At 37.0% G+C, this 13,849-nt stretch overlaps 1 protein-coding gene across 1 annotated transcript in view; it reads left to right on the top strand.

Moving 5' to 3' along the window:
- Positions 1-13,849, top strand: part of NOX3 (NADPH oxidase 3) — a 68,352-nt gene that overhangs the window by 32,190 nt on the left and 22,313 nt on the right. The window contains exons 6-7 of the mRNA XM_066993192.1: positions 7,824-7,969; positions 10,956-11,137. Of these exons, the coding sequence (XP_066849293.1) occupies positions 7,824-7,969; positions 10,956-11,137 (328 nt within the window). The remainder of the gene's footprint in view (positions 1-7,823; positions 7,970-10,955; positions 11,138-13,849) is intronic.

Here is a 13,849-nt window from a genome sequence, read left to right as displayed (position 1 = left end):
TTAATCAGGATTATTTACAATCATAATACGTTGGAGGGTAAAAGTTCTACCCCCGGGCTATCAGGTGGATCTTGGTCCCAATATTCTTTTCAGTCTGTATTTAGGAGCTTCTTTCCTTTGCATATATGGACAGTCAATATCCCCATGTTGAGAGACAAGAATCTGGAGTCAAGATTGTTATCAGGAACCAACAGCTAAAATTTGGCCTTTGTAAGTAGCATTAAAGAATTCAGAGGGGAAGGCTGGGGGATGAAAATGTGCATCCTATAGTACATTATGATGATTTACTTATCTGTCATGTCCATTCATTTATCAGAATTCAGTTTCAGCATATAGCAGATTCCTCCAGAATGCAACATTGCTTCTCTAATTAGCAAATCAACCCAGGAATGTAAATTAGCCAGCTTCTACTTGGTGTATAATTTGTCATGCTCCAAAAAGAAAGCAAAACTGCACAGTCAAAGCCTTTATGTTTTTGGCTTTTTGTGTGTGTGTGTGTGGTTTTTTTACTTTTGTTTGTTTGTTTATTACATTTATATAAAAATGTTTGTTAGTGCACTACGTTGGACGGTTTTGGAAGTGCAAGTCTATCAGAAAGGTGATTACATTATAGCCTCAGTATTTCCAAGAAAAAACAAACAAACAAACAAACAAACAAACAAAAAAAAGAGAGCTCATATAAAATGTCAGAAAACACCATTATTTAATTTAGTCACTCTCTAGACAGAAATTGAATGTTAGTAGGGTTTTTTTTGTTTGTTTTTGTTGTTTTTTTGCTTGCTTGTTTTGTTTTTCCAGAATATAAAATGGACAAATAGTTGATAATTGAGGAAGAAAACCAAATACAGGGAAATTTGATGAAAAAACAAGACAACTTATAAACTCATGCTTCTCTAATGGATAAGTTGAAAACAAGTATCTTGTTTGGAAAAACACTACTTCATTGTAGAGACAGCCTTGGATGAAGAATTACCAGAAGCTCAGTTGTCTGAATTAAATTTCAAATGCATTAAAAATAATAATAATAATAAAAAAAATCAATCTACAGCACATATTGTGAAAGAAAACCACCATTCCTTCTTTCAGAGAAACGAGGTACCCACAAGTATATCGAGTCCCTTTTAAAAAAATCTAACAATATTAAAATCATGTATAAGCAGATGCTATTTTTCTCTCAACTGACACATTATTTCTCCAAGTACTACCAATATTGCTTTTTGTTACACAGAAGCATAGTCGACTCCTATTAGACTATTGCAATTTAGTAATTCTTAGTTAAGTGAATGTTCTCCCCTGTATGATCAATAGCTTAAATGTGGCAGCAAGAAGTTAAACCAATTTGCAGATCAGATCAGTAAGCTTATCCTCACAATATAAAATTGTAGACTTCTTTATTGTTAAAGTAACATGCATTCATCTCAGCTTGCCAGGTGGTGTTATTCCAGCATATTTATTTAATAGTGTGCTAAAAATAGTCAGTGTGACGTTTGTATTGTCTGGCTTCTAGCAGTCAGCCAGCTCAGCTGAGGTGTGCGTGGCCTTGGAAAAAGTACATCTGTATCTTTAATTTTTCATCAGCTCTAATACAAATTCAAGATCGGGCTTTAATTGGTAAGGTCATAAAGGGGTATAATTAGAGACTAGTGGAAGAGGAAAGTTGGAGGGAAGAGAGGGTAAACAATGCTATCTATAATCAAGGGCATCATTGAAAATTCAGTAAAGGGAATTCTGCTTAGTTTGGCTTCCTGCATCCTGCATGCCAGTCTATGATAAGAGCTGTCTGGGAGTTATTCACCCACTAATAAATCTTCCTTATGGACCTGTAATTCTGCTAGAATAAAATCATTTTTTCATGCACTCAGTCTGATCAGTGCAAATCATTCTATACTTTCTAATTCAAAAAGGGATTTTGCAGTTGAGAGCGAATACACTGAACCTAAAGATATCTACAAGAGATAGTAAATAACATTTTGTACAACTCCTTTCTCTCACTGTTTTGTCTTCACTGTCATAAGAAAGTATACTTATATATTTTATGAAGCCAGCACTGTTGGGGGAACTTTTTTTTACTTTGGCATACAGTGCATGTTTTGAAGAACAACCCACTCCTTTTATTGTTTTGATGCTTGCAGAAAGGTTATACAGATATATTGCTGCAACAGTGTTTGAATTATGAAACAAATAAAGCTTAAGCAATTAAGGGAAAGTAGGGGAAGGACAGAAGGTTTCTTTTTAGTTTGTCTGTTTCAAATGGTGGTTCGTCTTCCTTAGAAATTCCCATAGTGCATTTTTCTTTCAAAATGTGCTAAATGCAGACAGAAATACAGTGATACCAGATGTGTTTGGCTTATGACAAGATCTTAACTATCTACAATTAAAAAAAATAAAAAAATAAATAGAAAACCTTTCCTTTTTTAACCATTGTTTGGTAGTGATACCTATGTGGAGGGCTCTGATGATCTGAGTAATATTTTTTTGTGTAAACTAGGAAGTTTTCAGGAAAATCGACTCTTATCTTCAAAAGAGGTTTAGCTGATATCTCAGTATTGTGCTTCCAGAAATAGCAGAAAATCAAATTTCCATTAAGCTTTTCTTTTTCTTTTTCTTTTTTTTTTTTTTTTCCAGTGAGATTGTTTAGCTCTAGACCTAGTGCAAATACTAGGAAGAAAAATACATTAAAGATTATAAGCTTCCAGCTAAGATAAAAACCGGCCCAAGTCAAGCTCTCGTTTGATGTTTACAACCATTAAAAAATAAAAATAAAAATCTAATGCAACTTCATGTGTGGTCACTCTTGTACTTTTAACATAATCTGTACTTTTTTGATCCACATAGACAGCACAAAGATGAATTAAGTGTTGTCTGTAACCAGAAATGGCATAAGGCACTGAGTTTCAAAAGACTACAGTTTTGGTCAGGGGCAGAATTGCCTGTGCTTGTCTTAGGTTCCTGCAGAGCTGGTCTCTTCACCGTGGTCATAAAGGCCAGGATCTGACCCTTTGACCATGATGGGCTGGTTAACCAAAACATTCAACTGCTAGCAGCAAGCTTCAATTTGTTTACTATCCTGTACAGGCATGCAGAAAAAGACAGAAATGTTGTCCTCAGATAAACACATGTAATTTCTGTTTGGTTCAATGAGATCTGTGCATGCTTCACTGAAGGCACAATTGGCTGAATAAGACTAGCTAAATTGACCAGACTTTCGAGATAATTTAATTACTTCTATTTGTGTTTAAGAATATGTACAGTAAATATCATGCTCTAATAGCAACGCTTTCCCTCCCCCACTCTTTCCAATAAAACCTTTTATTTGATCTCAGAGGTGGACTGCATAGAACATCTCAGGGTCAAATACAAATTAATGCATGTTAAGTGCATCAGAGGTTCCAGATGTTAAAAACAACAGTTGAAATCCTTCAGTCTTCATGCACTGATTAAAAAAAAAAAAAACAAAAAAAAAAAAAAACAAACTTTGTTTAAATGATTACATGATTTATTCTGTACTTTATATTTAGTCATGCAGAATGTGGAAAACATTGAACTGAAAATCCTAAGATGTAGTACCTGACACTTTGCTCTCATGATTAGCTTATCTAAGCAGTGCAGGAAAAAAAAAATAAAAAAAAATGCACACACACGAAGACAAAAAAATGCTGTAAGCTCAGATTTCAGAAATTTGCATACTAGTTTTGGAATTACTTCGTAATTTCTATACATTGCAGATGTAAAGGACCTTCAGAAAGTATACTTTTGGGAAGTAAAATATTTTAGTTAATTGCAATGTATTCAGTGCCAGATTTTTTAGTCTGTTACAATTATTGTATATTAAATGAACCACATTGAAAATGGAATTATATCTTTGCATTACTCTTACCATTCAGCTATAATTCACTTTTAGACTGAGTCATTTTTTCCTAGCAGCACAGAAAAACAACACCAGAAATATTAATCTAATGACACTCAAGGCAAAATTTAAGATCATGGGAGGTTGAGGCAAACCAATATATTCAGTACATTACTTTGAATATTAATATTTTTCGTTATATCATTATATTCTATACACTAACAGTTACTATAGAATAGGTTGCAGACAAGGCCTATCGTGCTCATTCCATAAGTCTTCCACACTTGCAATATCTTCTACCTGATAGATGAAAGTTGGAGAGAATATTACCCAGAAGGGAAATGGGGTAAGTCCCTAAGAAGAGTGTAGGATGATATTTTCATTGACATTTACAGTAAAGCAGAACAATATGCAGCTGGAAAAAAAAAAAAAAAAAAGTAAAACCATGTCTTTTAATAGCCTACAGAAAAATTGTGCTAGGTTAAGGAGCAGATAACAGATTTCTTCTGCCAGGAATACGTTGCAACATGATTACCCTTCCATATATCTTGGGTTAGAGACGTTCTTGGGAAGTGATGTCTATCCAACCCACAGGATTTTATTTATTTATTTGTTTGTTTGTTTATTTATTTATTTTGTGCAGGATTACAAATACTTTGTTAAGAAGCATGGACTTCGATTGTTCGGGAAGAAAGTACCACTTCATCTCACTTTAGGCTCTCAACATGTAGTAGGTAACACTGAGTTTCCTGACACTGCTGATGTGACTAGACATCACTGCACTTTGAGGAAAGTGCACAGTTTGGCAGCTTTTTAAACAACAGATTCATGTTATACATTCATGAAATGAAATACATTCAAAATGTATTCATTTTTCATGAAGACTTCACAATGTGCAATATCCATTCTTCATAGATTTAGATATTTTGAAGGAAAAGAAAATATATTATACTATGAACACAGATTCAAACCTCCAAATCTAGTCAATGTTTCTATTCTAAAGTGAACAAGTGTAGTCCAAAACCTGCAGTTTATTTGCTGCAGGGAACCCTTGGTAAGACAATGCTTTGGATCACAACTGTGTGAAATTCATGTGGTCTCAAGGCTGTGGTGACTATTTACACTATGTCAGAGTTATAAAGCTCATCCTGCAGGTATAGGTAACAAGAAGTCCAAGTACCATTACTGATTGCTCCACTAATCACTTACAGATGCCAAGATAAAACTCCTCAATGGAAGTCCACTCAGAGATTCACTGTCAGGGCTTACCAACCTTGGAATTTTTTTTCTCCTCTTTCCCATGGTCAGGTACAGGACTACAAGCAGCATACAGCTCCGCAACTTCAATCCTGCCCTCCAAGTGAGCTTTTTCAGATGTCACAGAAATCGGGTCTGCATCAAGCAATGACTTGATTCCCTTCCAGCTGGATCTGATAACATCCTTACCAGGCCAAAACATCTGTTCAGAAAGGAGCTCCACGTAGGAACAGCTCCCTCCTTCCCACTCAGCATTTAAAAATGCTGTTACACTTAAATACATAAACAATGTTTATATACTGCTTATATATCAGTTGTACTCTTGGGAACAGATTGCCACAGCCCCCACACAGCTGCCACCTAAACCCTGCAGCTTGGAGCCTCTCAGGCATTTGGGTTCTGACAGTCTGCATCCACACGTCTCCCTCCCTGTTTGTGGTCCCATGCAATCTTCCAGCATCCCGAGGGCATGGCTGCAGCAAGCACCTCGAGCCTGATGGTGGCCAGGCTGTTTTGCATGCAATGCCTAATACATAATGATGTACACAGGACATGCTGGATCACCAAGCCCAATATCCTCTAATGCTGGCAGTCATGTCATATACTTTATTTTATAAAATGACCAACCTTCAGCCTAGAGCTTCTTAGATTGCTTGATCCCATTATCCAGTTTATTGAAAGGTTATTTTAGAGTCTCATTCCTTTGATGGCTTGAACTTGTCTTCTAATTTCCAGTCTCATTTTATATCTGTGCAGTTTATACCCTTCTGGATTCAGTCTACATACTACTGAAGCTATTCTAGTTTGTATGAATTCATTATTTGTTGGAACAAAGATTCAGAAAAAATGGGGTTTTGAAGTTGCATTGTGGGTGCTCAGGATATTCACTTGGGATGACAATAAATTGTTGATTATTTTTATTAAGGGTTTCAATTGTTGATTATTTTTATTAAGGGTTTCATCAGGAGTAGCTCAGAAGAGAATACCCAGTCAGCCTGGTGACTAGAACATGTTCTTTGGTTTAAGTTCCTACTCTATGTTACATATAGTAAGGACTTAAAGTAGGTTTTTCACCTAAACTGACATTACATTTTGTATGTACATTTTGTATGTACATATATACTTCCGTATGTCAATCTGACAATCAGAGCATGTTTGGAGAAACCAGTGCTCTAGAAGGATCCCATCAGAACAGAGTGTAAATAACCTCTCTCCAGCCTGGACAGATGCTGTTGGGGGGCAGAGTGCAATATTCCACCTTTTTGCCCTAGATGCTTTAAGCACTTCCATGGCCAGCATCCTGCCTTAACTTGTATTCCCATGCCTGTAGCTCTTTCCACATGATGTGTAGGAGCTGCATAGGGAGTGAGAGAGTTCACTAAGTGGATAGCCATCTAAAAGAATTGCAATACCAAAATCCTTATGTATTAAACCCTGTGTTTGCAGCTATAATTACACAATGACTAGTGCAGTAAGGTATTACTTTTGTGCAAGGAGTAATGATTAAAAAAGGAGAGAGAACAAAAACTGAAAAGGAAAAGGAAAAGGAAAAGGAAAAGAGGAAAAAAAAGAGGAAAAAGAGAAAAATAATTTTCTTTTGAGAAAATATTGTTCAGGGAAGCAGATCGTATTTGTTTTGCTACAAATACTGCTTTTTAGAAACTTTTTTGTTGCTGTTTTGTTTTGTTTTGTTTTGTTTTGTTTTGTTTTGATGGTCAGGGACAGTAAAAGGCAAACACTGAAGGAGAGATGGTGATGGGAAACTAATTATAAAAATTAGAAATAATGTATCCTAATAGCTCTACTGTAAACACATAATTTTTTTTCAAGGTTTTTTCATCTTTCAGTGTTTAATAGTTTGCCTTAATTACAACTTTCCTGTAATTGATTTGAGAATCTCTCATACTGAAAACTGTGAAATCCTACACCTAGCATGATTATGACTTTATCTATGTTAGCCAATAATAAAACAAAGTATTTTTTCCTCTTTTGAAATTATCATCTTCCTACTCAGGAAAAGGATTATGAGAGAGTTCTTACTTCACTCGGACATTTTTCTAAACTGGCCATTTGATATCCATTTTGGGAGCAGGCCAGAAGTAGAGGTGATATATTATTCTCAGGGCAAATCAGAGCTAATCCTGTGATTCAGACCTCTTCCTTAAAATCATAGTTCCTGTGGGTTTCCCAGGCTCCACCAGCATAATGTGATACTATATCTGCTTGGCTTGTTGATAAGGGAAGATTTTGAATTCATCTCTTAAGTCTTCTTATTTAAAGGTGTAACATAGTCTGTGCCTAAAATGGACAAGGTAGAATCTTTTGAACCAAAATCAGGCCTTGACACTTCTTAGTCTATAAATTAAATAAATAAATAAATAAATAAATAAATAAATTAGTTTATTTCATACTCTTTAAAAAGAGAGGCAACCGCCTTTATCTCATCTCTCAAGAGGTTCACCTTCAGTGACACCAAAGCCTGCAGGACACTTGACTGTAAACATGGGAGATGACCGTGGAGCAATTCTTCTCCTCTCCAGTTTGAAGCAGTTGCAACTTATAAAACATATATAAAATCAAATTTTCAGTTTATTCTATGCAATGCTCTTGATCTGTGCACAGGCTTTTCAAATAGCCTGGAGTGTGCTTAATGAAGCTCCTTCTGTGCAATGGACAAACACAAGCATGTCTAATTTTGCCCCATTCTTCCCTAATGCAGCCATCCATATTGTTGCCCACTTGATCAACATCGAGCGGTATCATAACAGCCAGTCAAAAGAAGCAGGGGAGTTACAGAAAAAACTTTCTGGCCTTGGCAAGAGCCCAAATGAAAGCTACTTGAACCCAATCAGAACCTATGAAATGGTAAGCTGCCACTTTTTGGTTTTCCTCATGAAAAAAATTTCCTCTGTGGATTCTATTGTCGGGAAAACTATATTTCAAAGTCTTTTAACCAGAGCGAGAAGGTGCTGCCAGAGGTTAACCTCAATTTCAGCTGAAAACACTTACTCAGAGCTGCAATTTTCAGGTTACTAAGCTCAAAGAAATGTCTATAGTATTTTAATTAGTTTGTCAGGAGACAGCTGGGGGGGGGTAAGGAGTGTCATGAATAGTAGACAATGAAACAAACCTGCAAGGAATTTAAAGAACTAAAGTAAACTATAAATATATAGAGCAAACACAACTTCTCTCTCTCTTTTTCTTTCTTCCTCCTTCTAGAAAGAGAAGCAACAAAGGATAAAACAGCAATAGTACATAACATTTCTTTCATAGTTGTTACTTGCCTCTCCCCATGTGTTATCTTCCCCGTCTGGGGGTTGGTTCTGCCCCATTACATGTAGAGTGTGGCTGACCAGGGAAAATAATATGCAACATCCAGAGGCTTGTTGTCTATAGGAAGCACTATATCCTATGCACTGGGAAGCTAGGGACAGTGTGTGCAGGACTATGGGCACCTGAGCCCTGCAAATAAATTGCTCTGATTGCTCTCAGCATGGGTGGAGATCTTCCTTAAAATACTCATGAAGTAAAGAGAAACACAGTCTTTCTGCAATGCATGAGTGTAAAACATGCAAAAGTTGCTCTGCTTTTTTCATTATTACATTATTCTGTACATCAGATGCTATCTGTTTCCTAGTGTACATTGCTGTATGCTGTATGTCCTGCCAAGACTCCCATATGTATTGCTTCTGCTCTTGAGGAAATTCCTGCATATCTAGCATATAGTGAAGGCTGTTTGAACATCATGGATTGGGGGCCTTTCAATCAGAAACAAAGTGAGATGATGGCTGGACAACCATCAGAAGATTTTCATAGTGCTTTTCAGTTACAAGGCATTTTGTCCTGTTTTTTCTCCATTCTTCTCCAGTTTAGATAATGTGACTTCTGCATCTTTCAAAACGGACAAATAAACAGTTCTTAAGTTTGAAGAAAATAAGCAAATCAATGGTCTCAAGAATATGAATACAAATGTTAGTGCTGAGAAAATAGCCAAAGCGTAACGGTGAGCAAGGACAAAGCTGCCTAGTATCTCTGAATACTCGGTGCCCATTCTCACCACTTACATTTGAAATGTTCCCCCAGAACATAGCAGAGCTCGCAGTACTGAATGGCAACCTACTGCCTTCCAGTATGCATTTTTTTCTCCACTAAGTCTTCCTCTATAATTGATAGGTAGGCTTCTAATTAACATTAAGATCCTAAATACCCTTGAGAAGGAAAGCTAGCATTTTCTGAGATTCTTTCCCAGATTTTTCATAGCAATAGACCCCACAATTACTTTCTAATTTACGGCCTAGGTTATACTCTAAGCTCTAATGTTTATATTTCTTTTATCTCGCACTTCTGTCTTAGCAGCTATACTCAGAATTAATAAATTATGAAGGAAAGCAAAGCAAAGATTTCTTCTAACTTCAGAGAAGAAAGTTCTGAGAACAACAATTCAGGTTTCTCTTTCTGTTCCATTTTAACCCTCCAGTAGCGATGTACTAAGTGTCTTTGACATTTTTCCTTGTTTCATCTCAACATTCAAACTAGCCACTGTAGTGGAAATGTTCAAAATATCACCTAGATCAATCCTGTTAATATGTTAAAGAATCTGAATACACTCTTCACAGGCACCAATTTGAAAATGTGCTGTGTTCTGTCAAGTGTGAACATTTGAAAGAATGATTTTACTGTAAAAAGTGACTGTAAAAATGACATTGTGGAATTTTATCACCTCTAGCATTTCCATATCAGATGAGTGCACTTTGAAGCACAATATGTGTTTTTTTTTTTCTTAGGGTATTAAGCTGTAGAATCAACTCACGATCCAGTAGGCATGCTCAATTCCCTCATTCTTGCACATCAGCCCCAGAAAAACAGATATATATAAACGCTTTGCAGGCCAAGTAGAGACTCCATTTACACTCTGCTGGCATATTTAGCTTGAGTCTCATCTTGTGTGTGAGATTTTTACTGCTGTTCTTCATGATTTGCACTTTCTGAGATCAGCATCTGACTGTTGTGTTCAAAATACATCTTCATTCTCACTTCAGTTTATTTTGGTGGGTTTAGACAGATGTAACAGACCTGTGCTGATGTCTGTGAGTCATGAACAAAAAAGTAACCTGATGTAGCCCAGAATATTAATGTTTCAATGCTGACAAGCAAAAAAATGTGAATATAAATATAAGCATAAACATGTCTTTCAAAAAAAGTAAATATTATCCAATGACTGTACAGGTAAATGTAAGGAGCAAGTAAATGAGATATGCTGTTTAAGTAAATGAGAGCATGCCATTTTAATACACCATTTCAGGGCTGCTAAGAACTCACAGACTTTGAGATTTAAAAAAAGCACAGAAAAGCCCCACACTTTGCAGGTGTCTTAGCACTTCATTTTATCACCCTCACATGAATAGGACAGTTTGTAATGTTGTTTTGGTTATTACATCTCTAGACTAAATCTTCTCTTTTCTCTAATCTGTTTCCTTTTCTTTTTCTATTTTTTTTTTCTGAGACACTTTTGCATAAGATAAATAGATAAAAGTACAACTGAGACTGCCTAATTTCCTCCTTTTAATTCTTGAAACAAATAAGTGGAAGCAAACATTTACACATCTGTTTGGGATAAACCTGAGTAGAAATAGAACAGGGGGATGTTTTTCCGTGTTCTTCTACAGTGAAATTGAAGTTTACCTTACCTGTGTGTCTTTTTATGTTGTTGTGGTTTGTTTTTTTCCTATGCTGAAAATATATTGTAGAATTTGATTTCATATATAATAGTAACCACAGTAACAATATTAACAGTGAAAATAGTAGTAACAACACCAACAATAGTAATAGTAATAATATATGCTCATTCTAGAACACAACAGGAGAGGTGCTGACCACCATAGCTGGAGTAACTGGAGTTGTGATAACTGTGGCTCTTGTTTTGATCATGACTTCATCCACAGAGCTCATCAGAAGGTCCTGCTATGAGGTGTTCTGGTATACCCACCACCTCTTTGTGGTTTTCTTTATTGGTTTAATAATCCATGGTATGGGGTAAGTATCTGCATGAACTACATGGTGTATGTGTACACAGTTTGAGATGAAACACGATTCAAATCTTTCATTCTGTGCTTTTCTATTAAAAAACTGGTGGGATCTTTGCTTGGAGACAGATTGCAAAATGAAAATATTTTGAAATTAAAACACACCACTTTTCTGAGGACTTTTCTGTGTTTTAGTCCTGTCAAATACTCTTCTGCCATCTACCATTCTTATGACCTGCAGCTTATCAATGCATCAGTCTGAATGAACTTTCATCCCTGAGAATTGAGGCCTTCATGGGCTCTAATTAATAAGGAGTCCTTATGCTCATAGTTCTTGTGAGGCATTTTCAAGAGAGCTTGTACAAACTTGCCAGGCTTTCAGCACTTCAGCTGCTCAGAGGTGAATGTTCCTGTGCACAACAATCTCTTTTGCATCCATAAATATAAAATGATTTTGCCCCTCTTTCACTGTGGTGGAAGGAATCCCAAATTTCATCACTGCAGTAACAGTAGGCACTACACTGTGAACCACGGTCGTTCTCCAGGCTTAAACAACTCAAGGTTAAGACTAGCCCAGTCAGGTGGCTTTTATGGAGAGAAATGACTGCCAGGTCACTGATGGTCTCCCAGTTACTCAGCATGGAAGGAAGGTCCATCCTGTTGGTACAGGGCTCCTGGTTCTCATGCTGAGGGACAGCATGATGGGAGAGCCTCCCCAGGAAACTCAGGGGTTGATAAATCACGTGTGCAATGTGAGAGCAAGGAGGAGACTGGGAATTAAAACATTTCCATCTTCTGTTTCCAGTTCCACTGACATCTTACCCTTCCTCTCCCTTGTGCACTTCCCCTCATTTCCCTTTTTCATTTCTCTGCAATAGCACTATTATGAATCTCCAGCAGTACATCTACATTCTTGTAATTCAGATAGGGAGTGCAGTTGTGAGGTAAATCTCATGCTCTTCCTCACTTACTATATTTTGTTTCACATCATTGCACAACCTCAGACTGTATAGTGTGGAGTGTTTGGAGATGAAACTATACCAACAGTCTTGTCTCTGTGGTCCAAGCACTAACAAATGATCCATTCATGGGACAGAACTAGACCTAGTCCTAAGTCTTTGTAACACTAAAACGTGTACCGTGTAAGGCCCTCAACAAAAAGTGCTTTGTTCTATAGATCTTCTCCTGCTGACTACCCAGTGTACGCATGACTTTAAGCTCTTGCAATGCTTTTCAGATCTAAGGGCAGTGTCACCTGATGTGATGACAATATCCTTTTATGTCCATTTCATAAAACATTCAGATGGTATTGCCCACCTGTGAAGCACATGCAGACCATCGCTCTTTGACACACAGGAATTTGTTAGCCCCCACCCAGTCTGTGCACGTCAGCTTCCGCAGGGTACATGGAGTCACCATGGGACAGGTAACAGACTGGTTCAATGCTTTGAGGTCTGTCACTTTTTGCACCTCCTTCCTTGTGATTTGAGACTTGCCACACTTAGTTTGGCCTTGAGGGTTCCTGAAATTGGCCTAATTAATTAGTCCCAAGTTTCAGAGTCATGGTTGCAAATACATGCCGTAAACTATATCCTGGCCTGATTAAAAAACACCCCCCAGTTCTCACCTTTAAATCTTTAAGAATCCAATTTCAAACAACTACAATGGACCCTTCAGAACCCTTTGGCTTTGTATGCTCCCTCTACCTAGCCAGCTGATTGACTTTTCCCAGCAATAGATTTCCCTGAAAAGGGGACACTCATTTAGCAGCTCTACTAACAAGATTAGGTGAATCTGATGCTTGCACCAAGTGGGGAGTGCACTGCAACAAAGCAGCTTCTGCTGCTCCAACACGTCTCTAACACCACTTGATTTATGAAAAGTTGAGAGTCAAAAGTCAAGACTCAAGTCATCCAATCAAGACAAATTCATCCACTTCACATCTCTTCCTCCTTCCCAGCTGACAAAACCACTTCCCAGCACAAAACCAACTGCTCACTCGAACCTACCTCCTTTTTTGTCCTTCCATCTGAACAGGTGGCAGATGATGACACTGCCATGTCAAAGAAGGCAGCACTTCTTGTCTCCTTGTCTTTTGTAAGACAAGTGAGCAGGACAGGCTAAACTTGTAGAGTCAAAGTAAGTACGGGAAAATTCAGAGGAACTATATGAAACGCACAGGGTTTCTCATAAAAATCTTCCTTCTCTACCCATAATCAACACCAGCTGAAACCTATTTAAACTGAACAGTCAAGACTGATATGTTTGGGAAAATTCACATCATTAACATTCTCTGAAGTAAAGAAGCTAGAATTTAATATGTTTAGAAAGCACACATCTAATTACGGTCCTCCAACTTTATTTGCAGCTTTTAAAAATTCATTTAGAAAGCAGCAAAGGAAAGAGAAGGTCTGTCACTATAAAATTTTATTGTTTTTCTAAACAATACCAGATGTTCATATATAGACGGGGTCAAAGTGTCTGCTCCAAAGAACTTGGAAGTCATTTTGATTTTGCCACAGAAAGTAAAACATACATTCTCTGTGCAAGAACTCTCCACCCTTCATTGGCACTGATGTATACCAATACTATAACATACTTCTTGCACTTGGTCAAAAAGTCATGGTAAACTTAAAGGAAATGTAAAGAGAAAAGAATAGGCACAAAATGTCCAGTTCTTGAACTTCAGTTTTCTTCATGTCTGCTTTCAAGTACTAGTACA

Source organism: Anser cygnoides, chromosome 3, assembly GCF_040182565.1.
Source record: "Anser cygnoides isolate HZ-2024a breed goose chromosome 3, Taihu_goose_T2T_genome, whole genome shotgun sequence".
In the NCBI taxonomy this organism is placed as follows: Eukaryota; Metazoa; Chordata; class Aves; order Anseriformes; family Anatidae; genus Anser; species Anser cygnoides.
The sequence above is the reverse complement of the archived record's forward strand: the minus strand, read 5'-3'. Positions and strand labels throughout refer to the sequence as shown.